General features: G+C 51.7%; 1 protein-coding gene and 5 long non-coding RNA genes across 6 annotated transcripts; 1 reads left to right on the top strand and 5 right to left on the bottom strand.

The window, feature by feature from the left end:
- Positions 1-161: 161 nt before the first annotated feature.
- Positions 162-4,966, bottom strand: st3gal2 (ST3 beta-galactoside alpha-2,3-sialyltransferase 2; the record flags this gene model as incomplete). Its single annotated transcript, XM_029832072.1, has 7 exons — positions 162-1,648; positions 1,781-1,900; positions 1,987-2,032; positions 2,101-2,280; positions 2,800-2,933; positions 3,296-3,355; positions 4,277-4,966. Coding segments are annotated over 7 exons (1,404 nt in total), but the record flags the coding sequence as incomplete, so codon positions are not given.
- Positions 4,967-5,314: 348 nt separating this feature from the next.
- Positions 5,315-9,695, top strand: LOC115248380 (uncharacterized). Its single transcript, XR_003887274.1, has 3 exons — positions 5,315-5,441; positions 7,405-8,453; positions 9,273-9,695. It is a non-coding gene; the product is annotated as an uncharacterized lncRNA (long non-coding RNA).
- Positions 9,696-10,557: 862 nt separating this feature from the next.
- Positions 10,558-11,757, bottom strand: LOC115248376 (uncharacterized). The gene is made up of 3 exons (XR_003887270.1): positions 11,320-11,757; positions 10,774-10,841; positions 10,558-10,703 (listed from the first exon to the last, which is right to left on the bottom strand). It is a non-coding gene; the product is annotated as an uncharacterized lncRNA (long non-coding RNA).
- Positions 11,758-11,908: 151 nt separating this feature from the next.
- On the bottom strand, positions 11,909-12,827 carry LOC115248377 (uncharacterized). Its single transcript, XR_003887271.1, has 3 exons — positions 12,570-12,827; positions 12,380-12,496; positions 11,909-11,966 (listed from the first exon to the last, which is right to left on the bottom strand). It is a non-coding gene; the product is annotated as an uncharacterized lncRNA (long non-coding RNA).
- A 2,403-nt stretch (positions 12,828-15,230) lies between these two features.
- Positions 15,231-16,721, bottom strand: LOC115248375 (uncharacterized). The gene is made up of 3 exons (XR_003887269.1): positions 16,252-16,721; positions 15,722-15,789; positions 15,231-15,650 (listed from the first exon to the last, which is right to left on the bottom strand). It is a non-coding gene; the product is annotated as an uncharacterized lncRNA (long non-coding RNA).
- A 393-nt stretch (positions 16,722-17,114) lies between these two features.
- On the bottom strand, positions 17,115-18,027 carry LOC115248379 (uncharacterized). Its single transcript, XR_003887273.1, has 3 exons — positions 17,776-18,027; positions 17,586-17,702; positions 17,115-17,172 (listed from the first exon to the last, which is right to left on the bottom strand). It is a non-coding gene; the product is annotated as an uncharacterized lncRNA (long non-coding RNA).
- Positions 18,028-18,858: the final 831 nt, after the last annotated feature.

Below are 18,858 nucleotides of genomic sequence, written 5' to 3'. Positions count from 1 at the left end.
GTGTGTAGCTGTGTGTGTAGCTGTGTGTGTGTGTGTAGCTGTCTGTAGGTGTGTGTGTGTGTGTAGCTGTGTGTGTAGCTGTCTGTAGGTGTGTGTGTAGCTGTCTGTAGGTGTGTGTGTAGCTGTGTGTGTGTGTGTAGCTGTCTGTAGGTGTGTGTGTGTGTAGCTGTGTGTGTGTAGCTGTCTGTAGGTGTGTGTAGCTCTGTGTGTGTAGCTGTCTGTAGGTGTGTGTGTGTAGCTGTGTCTGTGTGTGTAGCTGTGTGTGTGTGTGTGTGTGTGTGTAGCTATAAAGGCACAGCTCCTCACCAAACCCAAATGTAATCAGCAGGTGAGGAAGCTGCTCTGGTTCTGGTTCTGGTTCTGCTGGACCAGCACCAGAGCAGGTGTGTGTCCGTGTGGTCTCACTAGTCCACAACATTCTATAGACGCAGGTGAAGACTGATGTGTAATTACAGTGTTACGACACATGAAGACGGCAGGTAATAACATCCCTGCTGGGATCCTCCATCGGGTTGGACGGTTGGACAAACTTCTGAGGTTCCAGCATTTGTGCTGCTAACCCATCGCCATGGAAACAAGCATCAAGCCCCTCCCACCTGACCTTTTAAGGTTATAGTAGGAGGGGCTTGGTCTACATCACCCACGTCTCAAGCCCCTCCCACCTGACTTTTTAAGGTTATAATGGGAGGGGGTTGGTCCACATGATCCATGTCTCAAGCCCCTCCCACCTGACCTTTTAAGGTTATAATGGGAGGGGGTTGGTCCATACGATCCATGTCTCAAGCCCCTCCCACCTGACCTTTTAAGGTTGCCCCAGTTCAAGTTCTGAAACATTTTCTTTCCCTGGTTTGGTGTCCCGTTGTTCCTCTGCATCACCAGGTCCCAGCAGCTGCACTCCTGGTTCCTGGTCCCACTGGACCAGTTTCACCCGTTGAAGACACTGGTTCTGAAGGTTCTGCAAGAGTCCTGCAGGATCAAAAACTACAAAAAGACCATCTCGGTGTGAAAGACCCCAGAATAGTTCAGAAGACCCGAAACACTCTTGCTAATTGGACGTGGTCCTGGTTTGGGTCCAGCCTGTCCTGAAGCTGCAACGGGATCAGGGACAGACCGGAGTGGCCAAAGACCAGAAGCTGAAGTCTGTGCTCCATCCCAGTCCGTCTGATCCAAGGCCAACACTGACCCGTCTGGGACGTCCCCTTTCTGAAGGTCCGGTCCTGCCAACGTCTGGACGCCACTCAGACGTGAGCACCATCGCCGATGCCCCAGAGGTGAAATGCATTGTGGGTCACCTCTGGGAGACTCGGAGCTCCTGGGGTCCTGTTTGATGCTGAAGGGCGTTGGCAGTCTCCATGGCGACGGGCTCATCTCCACTGGCCACCGGGGTCGTTGGCGACCTCTAAATGATGAGAGGCGGCGTGATGGCGAGGACAGGAACCAGCACCGGAGGGTCCGATCCTCACGGGGCCGCTGGTTACTTCCCAGGGAACACGGTGATCTTGCCGGCCTTGGCCAGCCGCTGGATGATCTGGGCTTCGTAGTCCGCATCGTGGACGCCGGTCTTCCGGAATTCTCCAGAGTAGCGGTTCTGCTCCCAGTAGTGGTGCCAGTTCCCACGGCCGTCCGCCCCAAAGCCGAAGACATTGACCTGGAGGACAGCAGTGGGCCCAGTTAGGAACCAGTGTCAGGAACCAGTGTCAGGAACCAGTGTCAGGAACCAGTACCAGGAACCAGTACCAGGAACCAGGACTGCTGGATGAGCTTCAGAGTGGAGACCCACCTCATCGCAGACGTGCAGGGCGAAGAACAGCACCAGCATGCCGGTGGACGGGTAGCGCCCGTGGTGTCTGGTCCAGCGGTCGTGCACGTATTTGAAGAACGCAGGGTTGAAGATCTGGACCTGCGGGGTGGACACAGATGAGAGACGTCAAACGGCGCCGTCCAATCCGGCCCATCAAAGCCTTCAGGATGGAGCTGAGGAGGCACCTTGTCCTTGTCCACCCGCAGGAACTGCTTGACCGGAGCGTAGGTGCTGGGGGGGGAGAGGGGGGTTAGTGGTGCTGCAGGGAGGCCGGACTGAGCGCTGACCTGAGTCCTTACAATCGGATCTGACCCGTGGACAGAGCGCTGGTGATCCACACCAGGTCCAGCGTCTTGAAGGGGACCAGAACGAAGCTGACGTTGGCCGCCAGGTTCTTGGCGCTCTCCGGGTACATGAAGTGATGAGTGGTGTGGCTGCCCGCGTCCTCTTCGAAGCCCACGGTCGGAGCCAAGTTGATCCTGGGAATCAACAGGGGTGTTGGTGCTACTGGGACACCAGGAACCTTCTGGAAAACACTCTGGATTCTGGTATTTACGGGAAAAAGCCTCAAAGTGCAGAAAAGAAGCTGTTTGGGGTCGGAGCTAAAGGACGTGGAGAGGTGAGGTGGAGCAGTCTGGCTCAGGAGGCTCCTAAACGGACCTTTGAGGGACCTACAGTCCAGAACGCGAGACTAAACAAATGGTTCTGAAGGCCCACAGGCCGGACTCAGAGCAGTTCAGGTTCGACCCGCTTCATGGGCTTCTGGCCCAGCGAGACCATCCCTGACCCCGGAGGAGCAGCGCTCCAGTTTAAGGTTTTACTTTCACGAGTCCGGTTTAAAGGACGCGGGTGACTCTGGTACCTGGTTCTGAGGTCCAGCAGAGAAGAAGCAGCTTTAGTTCTGTGGAGCCGCTGCTGTGGCGTCAGAAGGTAAAGGTAAGGTCAGAGTAACGTTCTGGGCCTCACCTTTAGCTCCAGGTTCTGGTCCACCCTCATACCTCATGATGTAGTTGTGCCCATCGATGGTGGCTCCGTATCCGGCCCCCCGCAGGTTCCCAGAGTTGCCCACAACAGCACAGCGCAGACAGCGTCCCGGGTCCCAGGAGCCGTAGGGCGACCTTCCTGGGACCACCTGAAACAGCCACAACATCAGATCAACCCAGCGGAGTTCCTGCTAAACAGGAAGTGACGTCGTTAGCAGCGCTGGCTCACATTCGCTAAGCTACCGGTCTACAAAGGTTTGGACCCCCCAGCCAGAGTGAACAGTTCAGGGGAAGATGAAACCGGTGGGTTCCTCCGAGCTCAGGTGGTCTACCAGAGGCCTGGGAGGTTCAGGTCTGGGCCCCTGTGGGTCCAGAGCTCAGATCCCCTGTTATGCTGAGGGTGCAGCTGTCACCAACCAATATTTGAAGGATCATTTCATCTTCTGCCCCTGAAGTGTCCACATGAACCCAAAGTTCTGCTGGAGGTTCCTGAGAGGGAGGAGTGGAATACCTGGAAGAGCTTGAGCAGGACCTGCTGGATGCTGTGGGGCTTGAACTGGGGCTGCAGCATCTGCAGTGAGGAGAGACGTGGTCAGACAGCAGCTCGACACACCAGCACCAGAACACCGACAGCCTGACCGTCTCCTCAGAACCTGAGGAGGACCGGCCCATCTGGACGGAACAGGGTCCCCGGAGACCCTGACCCGGAGAGCGAGAGTTTCCACGGAGATTCTCCAGATGTGCAGGAGCTTCTTTAAGAAGACAAGGACGCCCAGTAGGGGGTCGCCAGTCTGGACCGGTCCCAGGAGGGTCCAGGACCTGGACCAGGACCAGGACCAGGACCCTGACGTCTGCAGTGCAGCTGGGCATTAAATCCATAGCTGGGTCCTGGCGCCTCATCAGAGGACAATAGCAGAATCCCTCAGTAATCATTTGGATTTCCTGATGAAGGATTAGAGGATTTAACCTCTAATGAATTCCTATAAATGTTTATCCCAGCGCTTCTGTCCGGAGGCTTTGGCCCGGCTCACGGGTCCCCGGGAACCAGCACGGCTGGGGCTCCTGGTCCCCACCGCCTCCTGGTCCTGGTCCCGACCGCCTCCTGGTCCCGACCACGTTCTGGTCTTCCTTTCATCGTATCTTCTCGGGGTGGAGCGACGGAGCGCCTCCGGTCGTCGTTTATTCAAACGTAAAGATTCCTCTCGTTATGATGATGATGATGATGATGATGATGATGGTGGAGGAGGAGGGGGAGGAGGAGGAGGAGAGGAGGACGAGGACCGGCTCAGCTCGGAGACGTCCTCCTCTGCCTGGACGTCCCTCTTAGACCTAAAAACGTGTCTCAACCTGCTCATTACATTCTCTCTGTCGCTACATCAAAGCCGATCTGGACAGGAAATAACCCAAACTTCAAAGGTGAAGCTCCCTGATGGGACACAGACGCTGGGGTGCACCTGTGGATCAGGACGGGTGAGTAGAGGAGCATACTTACCACCCACCAGTAGTAGACGTCCGGAGGCAGCTGGCCGTTGTCCCTGGTCCAGACCGGAGACACGTCGGGGTCGTAGTTCTCGTCGAACCAGTCGGAGACGCCGGGGTCGCCCACGCAGCGAGGACACTCGCAGGTCCTCTGCTGGCTGCTGGCGGCTGCAGACGGGCGGCGTGCACCTGCGTAGCTGGGCACCAGCTTCACGCGCCTCGACTCCTCCCACCCCGGCGCCTCCAGGTAGTTGAACCCAACGCCCCCGCGCAGCGAGGCGGAGAAGAAGAGCGAGGTGAGGAAGACCAGGGTCAGCGAGACCAGGAACACCCAGACCCTGCAGGAGCACCTGGCCTTGCTCCCCTTATCAACGCCGTCCCCCCCTGGACCGGGCGTCCCCCCGGGGGGCCAGTCCCTGAGCTCAGACAGCCTGTAGACATCCCTGGACGGGCCCCCACCCCACGACCCCCAGCCCCACCGTCTCTCCCGGTAGAGGGTGGAGGATGGGACGCGGCCCCCCCACGGCCATATTCCCACCCCTAAACCTGCCACTGTCCCCGTCAGCACGTCCTGTGGTGGACCACGGCCTGGACCCCCCCCCACCAGGCTGCGACCGGGACCACCAGGCCAGTCGGACCACGGAGCAGAAAGTGCACGTGCACACGCGGGGGCGACAGCGGGCTGCACCACCGCTGCCGTCCTTCAGCTGCAGCGTCCCGACGTCCCCGACGCGTCCTCACAGCAGCGCCCGTCCCCGTCCTCGTCCTCGTCCTGGATCAGTGCTCGGCTGTGTCTCCATCCGCCATCTGCTGCTCCCGAGTCCTGCGGAGGGGGGACGGAGACAGCTCTGCTAATCTGATGGTACAGCGTGTGTGTGTGTGTGTGTGTGTGTGTGTGTGTGTGTGTGTGTGTGTGTGTGTGTGTGTGTGTGTGCAGCATATGTCTCATCAGATGCTGCGTAAGGTGCCTGCTGCTGGCTCTAATCTGTAATCCCGGCTGCCCCCCCTCCCGCATCCATCCAGCGGTGCGCTCACCTGCAGGGACACACTGGTCCAACACAGTCCGGTTCTGACCACACACCGGCTCCTGAAGGCACCGTGTGATCCGGACCCAGTCGAGGACCTGTAGGGGAGACAGGAGAGGACAGTGGAACCGACTGGACCCTGAGCAGAAACAGGTTAGAGCAGCCACGACGGTGCTCCAGGACCCACTGGGCTGGAGGCCGTCCTGACGCCCCCCTATCCCCCCCCACACGTCTCACACTGGTCAGGGTCAGGGTCAGGGTCAGGGTCAGGTCAAAAGGTGCTGCTGCTGTGGCCCATTACACCTGGGCTGTTGTCATGGAAACCCATTCTCCTCCCTCCTGGACTCGGGTCATTTGAGTGCTGACCAGAGAAATGCTGCTAGCATGCAGAGAGTTCAGAGCTAACGGGAGTGAGATGGACCAAGTCTGCAGGCCCAGACTCCTGGACCTGGACCTAGGTATGAAGTGGTACTGCTTGGTTCTGCTCCAACTCCTGACGTTTTCCTCAGTCTATTTAAATTTGCTCTATTTTGTGGCGAAACCGTCCGTGACGCCCCCTGTGGGCTGCAACAGCAACTACAAGTGGCTCCTGCAGGTTTCGTGCTTGTGATTTTCTTCCTTTCGTGTGTTTGTGTGTGAGTGTGGCGGGTAAAGGGGGGGGGGGGGGGGGGGGGGGGGGGGGTCCTGACCTCCCAACCTTAAGACATGAAAGGTCGGCTGTAATCAGGCCGGACCGCTGAGCCGACAGGAATTAAATTCATACAATTTCCATAATCAAGATGCAGCTTATCTGGTTCCTGCAAACGGAGATTATGAGGATTCAACTGGGCTCAGTGGATCAGACGATCCGCTGGATCCGACGATCACGTGGATCAGACGATCCGCTGAATCCGACGATCACGTGGATCAGACGATCCACTGGATCCGACGAGCCGATGGATCAGACGATCCCAAGAGCAGGACAAGAGGACAGGACTAGGACAAAACAACTGGAAAATCTGAAATGGAACAAGATGTCCTAAAGGTCCACAGCAGGAGACACTTGAGGACATGGACATGCGAACTGGTCTGCTGGTCTCCAGTCTTTCTGCACCTTCTCCCTCCTGGCTGGGGCAGAGTGGACTAAAGTCCAGTTCAGGGTGCTGGAGACATAACTGGTGCTGCTCAGGGGGAGCATCAAGCCTGAGGCCCCCAGACCTGACCCTGATTCTGAGGAGGTCCCCTAACCCTGAGCTCCAGCAGCTGGTCCTGAACATCTTGTTCCTACTCCTGGACCCTCTCTTGTCCCACCTCTCTCTTCATCTGGTCCCCATTGGACAGTAAAGCTAGATCACACCTTCATGAGGTCCTCTGGTAGCTTCAGTCACGGACAGGTGGGATTTAGGGACAGATTTACACTTCCAATCAGTTCTGTGGCTTCTAGGAATGTCAGACAGGAATAAAGAGGTGTGTGTGTGAGTGTGTGTGTGAGCGTGAGTGTGTGAGGGTGTGTGAGTGAGTGTGTGTGTGAGTGTGTGAGGGTGTGTGAGCGTGAGTGTGTGTGAGTGTGTGTGTGTGTGTGTGTGTGTGTGTGAGTGTGTGTGTGAGCATGAGTGAGCGTGAGTGAGTGTGTGTGTGAGTGTGTGTGTGAGCGTGAGTGTGTGTGTGAGTGTGTGAGCGTGAGTGAGGGTGTGTGAGTGAGTGTGTGTGTGTGTGTGTGAGCGTGAGTGAGGGTGTGTGAGTGAGTGTGAGTGAGGGTGTGTGTGTGAGCGTGTGTGTGTGTGAGGGTGTGTGAGTGTGAGTGTGTGAGTGTGAGTGTGTGTGTGAGCGTGAGTGAGGGTGTGTGTGTGAGCGTGTGTGTGTGTGTGTGTGAGCGTGTGTGAGGGTGTGTGAGTGTGAGTGTGTGTGTGTGTGCACAAACGGCTCAAAGGTAAAAATCCTGTTAGCGAACATTTAGCTCAGTGACTGATGGCTAATGCTAATAGGCTTTTAAACTAGCATCTTTGTTGTGGTCCTGGTATTTCAAGGAGCCTGAAGCCAACAAACTGATGTGAAGTCAGGCTGGACGTATTAATCAAGTATTGATTATTGATTTCATGCTGCCGGCAACATGATCCAGTTCTGCTTTGGCCTCCAGATGTGAAAGAAATGAGAAGAAAATCCCAAATCCTGGTCTGGATCCTGGTCTGGACCAACCACACACATCAAAGGCTCAGCTTGGAGCTCAGCGTCTTGCTCAAGGACACGTTGGCAGGTGCAGCACAGGGGCCTGGGGTCAACCCCACAACCAGCAGGGGGTCCCAGGTGAGCTGCTTCTTGGTTTAGGGTGTCCACCACAGCAGGAAGTGAGCACCCGGACTTCCTCGGAACCATGTGACCAGTGAGACGAAGACACCACGATGACACGCGTCCGCTCTTCTTCACCCTGCTTGGATGGCTGTTGTCTCCTAGCAACACCCCAGTCTCATCAATGGGGGAATGAGGGGGCTCAACGGACAAAAGGGTGCAAACGGACGGAGACAGAAAGAGGAAATGACAAAGAGTGGACATGTGGACGCAGGACGGATGGGGCTGCAGTCCGTCACGGTTAAACCACAGGCAGGGACATGTCTGATGAAGGCCCGCTATTGTCCTCACACTTGGACCGCTGGACCATGTGGACAAGCCAGGCAGCGGCCCGCGGCAGGAGGACATGTCCGCTCCCCATCACCGCCGAGCATCAAAGACAACAAAGCCAGGACGAACGTGCTGTCGGAGGCTCACCTTCCTGGAGAAACCCCGGAACGTCGCCTCCTCGGCCGGGCTCCTTCCCGACGTCGCTGCCGCGGCTGCTGCGATTGTGGAGATCCAGCGGTTCTGGTCCAGATACACGCGTGGTTCCGACACACTGATGAGCATGTAGAAGCGCTGGTCTGAGCACCGCGTCTCCGCTAGCTGGGAGGCTAACGGTGCTAACAGCGAACACAACAGCGATAAAGCCGCTGCTCGACGACAGGAAGCCCGAGGACCGAGCTCCACCGGGACAGACCCGAACGGCGGGGCAGGAGGGGCAGGAGGGGCAGGAGGCGGCGCCGGCTGCGTCTTCCTGCGGGGCGGGACAGGACTGTCCTCAGACCCCCCCCCAGACACCGCTGGTCTCCGCTGTCGGGCTAGCTAGCATCCCCTGTTTTAGGGTCCTTTTATATGGTCATTAGCCATAAGTGTGTGTGTGTGTGCGCGCGCGTGTGTGAGTGTCAGTCAGACGATAGATAGATAGATGATAGATAGATAGATAGATAGATAGATAGATAGATAGATAGATAGATAGATAGATAGATAGATAGATGGATAGATGATAGATAGATAGATGGATGATAGATAGATAGATAGATAGATAGATAGATAGATAGATAGATAGATGGATAGATGATAGATAGATGGATAGATGGATAGATAGATAGATAGATAGATAGATAGATAGATAGATAGATAGATAGATAGATGGATGATAGATAGATAGATAGATAGATAGATGGATAGATGATAGATAGATAGATGGATGATAGATAGATAGATAGATAGATGGATAGATGATAGATAGATAGATAGATGGATAGATGGATAGATAGATAGATAGATGGATAGATGATAGATAGATAGATGGATAGATGATAGATAGATAGATGGATGATAGATAGATAGATAGATAGATGGATAGATGATAGATAGATAGATAGATGGATGGATGGCTAGATAGATAGATAGATAGATGGATGGATGGATGGATGGATGGATGGATGGATGGATGGATAGATAGATAGATAGATAGATAGATAGATAGATAGATAGATAGATAGATAGATAGATAGATAGATAGATAGATAGATAGATAGATGAGTAAATGGACGCCCATGTGGATACTTTTGATCTTGATTCTTTACTTGCACATTTATTCTCCAACTATGAGGCCATAACGGCACATTTTAGACATTTTAGACATGTTTTTATTCTGCTTCCTCCACTCAGGGATGTTTGGTGGTGCTGTGACCTTTAACCCCACCACAGACTGACCAGGACCTCCTGGGAGTGATGTCACTGGGATCTACAAGGATCACCAGGTCAAACGGGCTGGTGGTCTCCTCCCACCGGCCCACAGGTGCTGGTTCCTGGTCCATTCAGCCTCTCCCTGCCTGTAGACCCGTGAGGACTAGATCAGCTTGGGTTCATCAAGAACATCCATCGTTCTCACGCCCCAACACAGAAACACGCTGTGAACATTAAACGTTGAGAGAACCTGAATAAAGACGCCGTCAAGCGTTGCAACTCTTTATTTGTAGCCGTCACTCAAACATCAGCACCATGATCACCATGGAAACAACAGGGAATCTGAAGCTCTGTGGAACCTGCTGATGCTGATGATGAAGATGATGAAGGTGGGTGACTGCTTTACTCTGTGGTGTCCTCTGTCGTCATGACAACCCAGCTGTTGATCACATGATGCAGCAACGTTACTTTGATCGCAGTCAAATGTGATTTAAGAGAACTGATGAAGATAAGAACTGAACCTGAGGAACCTTTAGGAGAAACATCTTCAACCAGGACGAGAGAAAAAACCCTGGAAAAGAAGGATTCCCTTTGTGGTTATTTCTTTTCTACTGATGGTTCCAGGTCTTCACAATGTCCCACACACACGTGCACACACACACACAAGTGGAGCCAGACCAGCTGCACCAGCTCCTGAAACACCAGACCTGCCTCAGAGACCTCCGGGCCTGGATCAGAACAGTTCTCACAGTGGAAACACCCAAACATGTCTAGTGGTGGAGCCTTGGCCTGGCCTCAGGAGGAACCTCGTTCCATCAGGATCTGTCTTTAACTCCACATTGATCGTGTCTCCTTAGGGTGAGGGGTCAGGGTGAGGGGTCAGGATGAGGGGTCAGGATGAGGGGTTAGGTTGAGGGGTCAGGGTGAGGGTGAGGGGTCAGGGTGAGGGTGAGGGGTCAGGGTGAGGGGTCAGGGTGAGGGGTCAGGATGAGGGGTCAGGATGAGGGGTCAGGTTGAGGGGTCAGGGTGAGAGGTCAGGGTCAGGGTGAGGGGTTAGGGTCAGATCACCCTGCATGGCCCTAAAATTAGGAACTTCCTGTCCCAAAGCAGAAAGATCAGCCCATGCGTTGATGTCCTCCATTACAATAACCCTGTTGTAGTCCAACCCTAACCCCAACCCTATCCATAACCCTGACCATGACCCTGACCCTGACCCTGACCTTAACCCTGATCACATGTCTGTCCAGTCCTGAGAGACGGATCCCTCATCTGTGGTCCACCCTGGTCCAGGGTCTAAAGATATTGACAGGAGAACCAGACAGGACAAAGCCTTACCGCTGGGCTCTCCAGGTCCATCACCTGTGTGGACATTTGTCCCCTCAACATCATGAAGATCTCCGACTTCAGCTTCATCTGCACAACAGATTCAAAGGTGAGATTTTCTTCTGGCACATTTGAATCCCTCTGAATCTTCTTTCTTTACCCAGAGGCAGACTGGACGTCTGACAGACAGCAGTCAGCAGGAGGAGGACGATGACGAGCTTCATGGTTCTGGGGGACAGGGAGGGCAGGGACAGGGGGGGACAGGGACAGGGGGGGACAGGGAGGGACAGGAAGGAACAGGGACAGGAAGTAGACGGGAAGGGACAGGGACAGGGACAGGAAGGGGCAGGAACAGGGAGGGACAGGAACAGGAAGGGACAGGGGCAGGAAGTAGACAGGAAGGGACAGGAACAGGGAGGGACAGGGGCAGGAACAGGAAGGGACAGGAAGGGACAGGGGCAGGAACAGGAAGGGACAGGGACAGGAAGGGACAGGAAGTAGACAGGAAGGGACAGGAACAGGGAGGGACAGGGGCAGGAACAGGAAGGGACAGGGACAGGAAGTAGACAGGGAGGGACAGGAACAGGAAGGGGCAGGAAGGAACAGGGACAGGAAGTAGACAGGGAGGGACAGGAACAGGAAGGGGCAGGAAGTAGACGGACAGATGAATCAGGTGATCAGTGTCAGCTGATCCATGTGAACTCACCTTCAGTAGCTGCTCTCCGCTCACCTGTCTCCACCTGCCTTTATACGCTCCTGTAGCACCGTGTGTGTGTGTCTGTGTGTGTGTGTGTGTTTGTGTACTTTGATGAACGTGATCATAAATTAAAGATTTAAACATGATGTTTATTCAGGAGGGTTAAACTGAGGTGTGTCCTGTGTAGGAACGAATGTCTGAGTATCATCGTCTCTCTGGGTTTGTTCTTCAAGTTCGTTATGTTCCAACTCTAAAACTAGAATTCTATTAATTCTATTAGCATCAGCACCGTTGTTAATCAGCAGAACCATTGTTCCTGGACTTCTCCTCCACTGGGAACCAGAGTTGGACCACAGAAGCAGGAGATATTCAGGACGGTCGTTTGGTAGGTTCAGTTGGTGGGTCTGGTGGAGACGTTGGTGGGTCTGGTGGAGACGTTGGTGGGTCTGGTGGGGAAGTTGGTGGGTCTGGTGGAGACGTTGGTGGGTCTGGTGGAGAAGTTGGTGGGTCTGGTGGAGACGTTGGTGGGTCTGGTGGAGACGTTGGTGGGTCTGGTGGAGACGTTGGTGGGTCTGGTGGGGAAGTTGGTGGGTCTGGTGGAGACGTTGGTGGGTCTGGTGGAGACGTTGATGGGTCTGGTGGAGAAGTTGGTGGGTCTGGTGGAGGGAAGAAGGAAGAAGGGGGGGGAGGAGGAGGTGGAACGGAACAAATTATTTTATTGGAACGGAACAAATTATTTTAATCAGAAACAAAGAAAGGCCAGACAGCTCCACCCTGGAATTTCACCCAGGAAATGAATTTAAACAGGAGATTTAAGATCCAGGGTGGATTTTTGACCAGGGATAAACATGGAGCAGACCCACTATTGGGGGGTCAAGCCATGCTGGGGGGCACCTGTGGCCGTTCACACCATCCCTGGATGTTCCTCTGTGAGCGTGAAGGAGCCATCAGATGAATGAATGAACTGCTGCTGCAATATTCTGCCCCTTTTAAATCCGTGTTTCTTTTTAATTCCATCAGGAATTAATTATTATTATTATCATGAGCATTATTAAGATGATTTTATTACCATTCAACCACCTCTCAGGCTCATGTGCCACATGGACCTGAGCACCTTCATTTTCCTCTTTTTGGAGTGGGTCCACTTAGTCTCAGCATCTGAGCAAATGGATCTGGGTGCCGTTGCCTGGCAACAGATGAAACAGGCTTGAGCCTCTCCAAAGTGATACTCTCCATACTTCCATCCATACTGAGCCCACCTCCAACACCCTAAACGGGCCGTCATCAAGGGATCCAGAAGCAACCGATCAATATGCTGAACCCTGTCCCGGCTGATCCACAGGGTGATGGAGGGTCTGCGGTGCTCTGTCGTCACCACTGAGAGCTCTAGACGATGACCAGTGTGACCAGTGGAGTGAGTCCAGCTTTCCCTCCTTCTCCATCTCCCCAGCTTTGGGTGGGTGGCAGGAGGGAGGACACCAGTTGACTTCTACCCCTGACCTGGTCACCATCCAGGCAGCTGGAACATCAATATACTGTATATATATATATATATTCAAGAGTACTTTATTGATCCCTTTAGGGGGTGTCCACCAGGGAAATTAGCAATATGCTATATATATATACAGTATATATATATACACATCTAAAAATGGCGCATTAATAAACACGTCAAGTTTTGAAAATCAGGACATTTCACTTCTACAAATAAAAGATAAATGAAGAAGAATAAAGATAATAAGAAGATGTTGCGTTTATCTGTCTTCCGGGTGTCGAGGTCACCTGACTGTGACGTCATGAAGTCAACAGGAACATGCGTCTCCAACCGGAAGCTGTAATCAGCTGATTGGACCGACTGTTGTTGATCGCTTAAGTTGTTCTGATAGATAGATAGATGGATGGATAGATGATAGATAGATAGATAGATAGATAGATAGATAGATAGATAGATAGATAGATAGATAGATAGATGATAGATAGATAGATAGATAGATAGATAGATAGATAGATAGATAGATAGATAGATGGATAGATGATAGATAGATAGATAGATGGATAGATGATAGATAGATAGATAGATAGATAGATAGATAGATAGATAGATAGATAGATAGATAGATAGATGGATGGATAGATGATAGATAGATAGATAGATAGATAGATAGATAGATAGATAGATAGATAGATAGATAGATAGATAGATGATAGATAGATAGATAGATGGATAGATGATAGATAGATAGATAGATAGATAGATAGATAGATAGATAGATAGATAGATAGATAGATAGATGGATAGATGATAGATAGATAGATAGATGGATAGATGATAGATAGATAGATAGATAGATAGATAGATAGATAGATAGATGGATAGATGATAGATAGATAGATGATAGATAGATAGATAGATAGATAGATAGATAGATAGATAGATAGATAGATAGATAGATAGATAGATGGATAGATAGATAGATAGATGGATAGATAGATAGATAGATAGATAGATAGATAGATAGATAGATAGATAGATAGATAGATAGATAGATAGATAGATAGATGAGTAAATGGACGCCCATGTGGATACTTTTGATCTTGATTCTTTACTTGCACATTTATTCTCCAACTATGAGGCCATAACGGCACATTTTAGACATTTTAGACATGTTTTCATTCTGCTTCCTCCACTCAGGGATGTTTGGTGGTGCTGTGACCTTTAACCCCACCACAGACTGACCAGGACCTCCTGGGAGTGATGTCACTGGGATCTACAAGGATCACCAGGTCAAACGGGCTGGTGGTCTCCTCCCACCGGCCCACAGGTGCTGGTTCCTGGTCCATTCAGCCTCTCCCTGCCTGTAGACCCGTGAGGACTAGATCAGCTTGGGTTCATCAAGAACATCCATCGTTCTCACGCCCCAACACAGAAACACGCTGTGAACATTAAACGTTGAGAGAACCTGAATAAAGACGCCGTCAAGCGTTGCAACTCTTTATTTGTAGCCGTCACTCAAACATCAGCACCATGATCACCATGGAAACAACAGGGAATCTGAAGCTCTGTGGAACCTGCTGATGCTGATGATGAAGATGATGAAGGTGGGTGACTGCTTTACTCTGTGGTGTCCTCTGTCGTCATGACAACCCAGCTGTTGATCACATGATGCAGCAACGTTACTTTGATCGCAGTCAAATGTGATTTAAGAGAACCGATGAAGATAAGAACTGAACCTGAGGAACCTTTAGGAGAAACATCTTCAACCAGGACGAGAGAAAAAACCCTGGAAAAGAAGGATTCCCTTTGTGGTTATTTCTTTTCTACTGATGGTTCCAGGTCTTCACAATGTCCCACACACACGTGCACACACACACACAAGTGGAGCCAGACCAGCTGCACCAGCTCCTGAAACACCAGACCTGCCTCAGAGACCTCCGGGCCTGGATCAGAACAGTTCTCACAGTGGAAACACCCAAACATGTCTAGTGGTGGAGCCTTGGCCTGGCCTCAGGAGGAACCTCGTTCCATCAGGATCTGTCTTTAACTCCACATTGATCGTGTCTCCTTAGGGTGAGGGGTCAGGATGAGGGGTTAGGTTGAGGGGTCAGGGTGAGGGGTCAGGGTGAGGGTGAGGGGTCAGGGTGAGGGGTTAGGGTGAGGGGTCAGGGTGAGGGTTAGGGTGAGGGGTCAGGGTTAGGGTGAGGGGTCAGGGTGAGGGTGAGGGGTCAGGGTGAGGGGTCAGGGTGAGGGTGAGGGGTCAGGGTGAGGGGTTAGGGTGAGGGGTCAGGGTGAGGGTTAGGGTGAGGGGTCAGGGTGAGGGTGAGGGGTCAGGGTGAGAGGTCAGGGTGAGGGTGAGGGGTCAGGGTGAGGGGTCAGGGTGAGGGGTTAGGGTGAGAGGTCAGGGTGAGGGGTCAGGGTGAGGGGTTAGGGTGAGGGGTCAGGGTGAGGGGTCAGGGTGAGAGGTCAGGGTCAGGGTGAGGGGTTAGGGTCAGATCACCCTGCATGGCCCTAAAATTAGGAACTTCCTGTCCCAAAGCAGAAAGATCAGCCCATGCGTTGATGTCCTCCATTACAATAACCCTGTTGTAGTCCAACCCTAACCCCAACCCTATCCATAACCCTGACCATGACCCTGACCCTGACCCTGACCTTAACCCTGATCGCATGTCTGTCCAGTCCTGAGAGACGGATCCCTCATCTGTGGTCCACCCTGGTCCAGGGTCTAAAGATATTGACAGGAGAACCAGACAGGACAAAGCCTTACCGCTGGGCTCTCCAGGTCCATCACCTGTGTGGACATTTGTCCCCTCAACATCATGAAGATCTCCGACTTCAGCTTCATCTGCACAACAGATTCAAAGGTGAGATTTTTCTTCTGGCACATTTGAATCCCTCTGAATCTTCTTTCTTTACCCAGAGGCAGACTGGACGTCTGACAGACAGCAGTCAGCAGGAGGAGGACGATGACGAGCTTCATGGTTCTGGGGGACAGGGAGGGCAGGGACAGGGGGGGACAGGGACAGGGGGGGACAGGGAGGGACAGGAAGGAACAGGGACAGGAAGTAGACGGGAAGGGACAGGGAGGGACAGGAAGGAACAGGGACAGGAAGTAGACGGGAAGGGACAGGGACAGGGACAGGGAGGGACAGGAACAGGAAGGGACAGGGGCAGGAAGTAGACAGGAACAGGAAGGGACAGGGACAGGAAGTAGACAGGGGCAGGAACAGGAAGGGACAGGGACAGGAAGTAGACAGGGAGGGACAGGAACAGGAAGGGGCAGGAAGGAACAGGGACAGGAAGTAGACAGGGAGGGACAGGAACAGGAAGGGGCAGGAAGGAACAGGGACAGGAAGTAGACAGGAAGGAACAGGGACAGGAAGGGACAGGAAGTAGACGGACAGATGAATCAGGTGATCAGTGTCAGCTGATCCATGTGAACTCACCTTCAGTAGCTGCTCTCCGCTCACCTGTCTCCACCTGCCTTTATACGCTCCTGTAGCACCGTGTGTGTGTGTCTGTGTGTGTGTGTGTGTGTGTGTACTTTGATGAACGTGATCATAAATTAAAGACTTAAACATGATGTTTATTCAGGAGGGTTAAACTGAGGTGTGTCCTGTGTAGGAACGAATGTCTGAGTATCATCGTCTCTCTGGGTTTGTTCTTCAAGTTCGTTATGTTCCAACTCTAAAACTAGAATTCTATTAATTCTATTAGCATCAGCACCGTTGTTAATCAGCAGAACCATTGTTCCTGGACTTCTCCTCCACTGGGAACCAGAGTTGGACCACAGAAGCAGGAGATATTCAGGACGGTCGTTTGGTAGGTTCAGTTGGTGGGTCTGGTGGAGACGTTGGTGGGTCTGGTGGAGACGTTGGTGGGTCTGGTGGAGAAGTTGGTGGGTCTGGTGGAGACGTTGGTGGGTCTGGTGGAGACGTTGATGGGTCTGGTGGAGACGTTGGTGGGTCTGGTGGAGACGTTGGTGGGTCTGGTGGAGACGTTGGTGGGTCTGGTGGGGAAGTTGGTGGGTCTGGTGGAGACGTTGGTGGGTCTGGTGGGGAAGTTGGTGGGTCTGGTGGAGACGTTGGTGGGTCTGGTGGAGACGTTGATGGGTCTGGTGGAGACGTTGGTGGGTCTGGTGGGGAAGTTGGTGGGTCTGGTGGAGACGTTGGTGGGTCTGGTGGAGACGTTGATGGGTCTGGTGGAGACGTTGGTGGGTCTGGTGGGGAAGTTGGTGGGTCTGGTGGAGACGTTGGTGGGTCTGGTGGAGAAGTTGGTGGGGTCTGGTGGAGACGTTGATGGGTCTGGTGGAGACGTTGGTGGGTCTGGTGGAGACGTTGATGGGTCTGGTGGAGAAGTTGGTGGGTCTGGTGGAGGGAAGAAGGAAGAAGGGGGGGGAGGAGGAGGTGGAACAGAACAAATTATTTTATTGGAACGGAACAAATTATTTTAATCAGAAACAAAGAAAGGCCAGACAGCTCCACCCTGGAATTTCACCCAGGAAATGAATTTAAACAGGAGATTTAAGATCCAGGGTGGATTTTTGACCAGGGATAAACATGGAGCAGACCCACTATTGGGGGGTCAAGCCATGCTGGGGGGCACCTGTGGCCGTTCACACCATCCCTGGATGTTCCTCTGTGAGCGTGAAGGAGCCATCAGATGAATGAATGAACTGCTGCTGCAATATTCTGCCCCTTTTAAATCTGTGTTTCTTTTTAATTCCATCAGGAATTAATTATTATTATTATCATGAGCATTATTAAGATGATTTTATTACCATTCAACCACCTCTCAGGCTCATGTGCCACATGGACCTGAGCACCTTCATTTTCCTCTTTTTGGAGTGGGTCCACTTAGTCTCAGCATCTGAGCAAATGGATCTGGGTGCCGTTGCCTGGCAACAGATGAAACAGGCTTGAGCCTCTCCAAAGTGATACTCTCCATACTTCCATCCATACTGAGCCCACCTCCAACACCCTAAACGGGCCGTCATCAAGGGATCCAGAAGCAACCGATCAATATGCTGAACCCTGTCCCGGCTGATCCACAGGGTGATGGAGGGTCTGCGGTGCTCTGTCGTCACCACTGAGAGCTCTAGACGATGACCAGTGTGACCAGTGGAGTGAGTCCAGCTTTCCCTCCTTCTCCATCTCCCCAGCTTTGGGTGGGTGGCAGGAGGGAGGACACCAGTTGACTTCTACCCCTGACCTGGTCACCATCCAGGCAGCTGGAACATCAATATACTGTATATATATATATATATTCAAGAGTACTTTATTGATCCCTTTAGGGGGTGTCCACCAGGGAAATTAGCAATATGCTATATATATACAGTATATATATATACACATCTAAAAATGGCGCATTAATAAACACGTCAAGTTTTGAAAATCAGGACATTTCACTTCTACAAATAAAAGATAAATGAAGAAGAATAAAGATAATAAAGAAGATGTTGCGTTTATCTGTCTTCCGGGTGTCGAGGTCACCTGACTGTGACGTCATGAAGTCAACAGGAACATGCGTCTCCAACCGGAAGCTGTAATCAGCTGATTGGACCGACTGTTGTTGATCGCTTAAGTTGTTCTGATAGATAGATAGATGGATGGATAGATGATAGATAGATAGATAGATAGATAGATAGATAGATAGATAGATAGATAGATAGATAGATAGATAGATAGATAGATAGATAGATAGATAGATAGATAGATAGATGATAGATAGATAGATAGATGGATAGATGATAGATAGATAGATAGATAGATAGATAGATAGATAGATAGATAGATAGATAGATAGATAGATAGATAGATAGATAGATAGATAGATAGATAGATAGATAGATAGATAGATAGATAGATGGATGGATAGATGATAGATAGATAGATAGATAGATAGATAGATAGATAGATAGATAGATAGATAGATAGATAGATAGATAGATGATAGATAGATAGATAGATGGATAGATGATAGATAGATAGATAGATAGATAGATAGATAGATAGATAGATAGATAGATAGATAGATAGATAGATAGATAGATA

The sequence above is a fragment of the Takifugu rubripes genome, unplaced genomic scaffold (genome assembly GCF_901000725.2).
Source record: "Takifugu rubripes unplaced genomic scaffold, fTakRub1.2, whole genome shotgun sequence".
Classification (NCBI taxonomy): Eukaryota; Metazoa; Chordata; class Actinopteri; order Tetraodontiformes; family Tetraodontidae; genus Takifugu; species Takifugu rubripes.
This window is presented reverse-complemented; position numbering and strand designations above follow the sequence as displayed.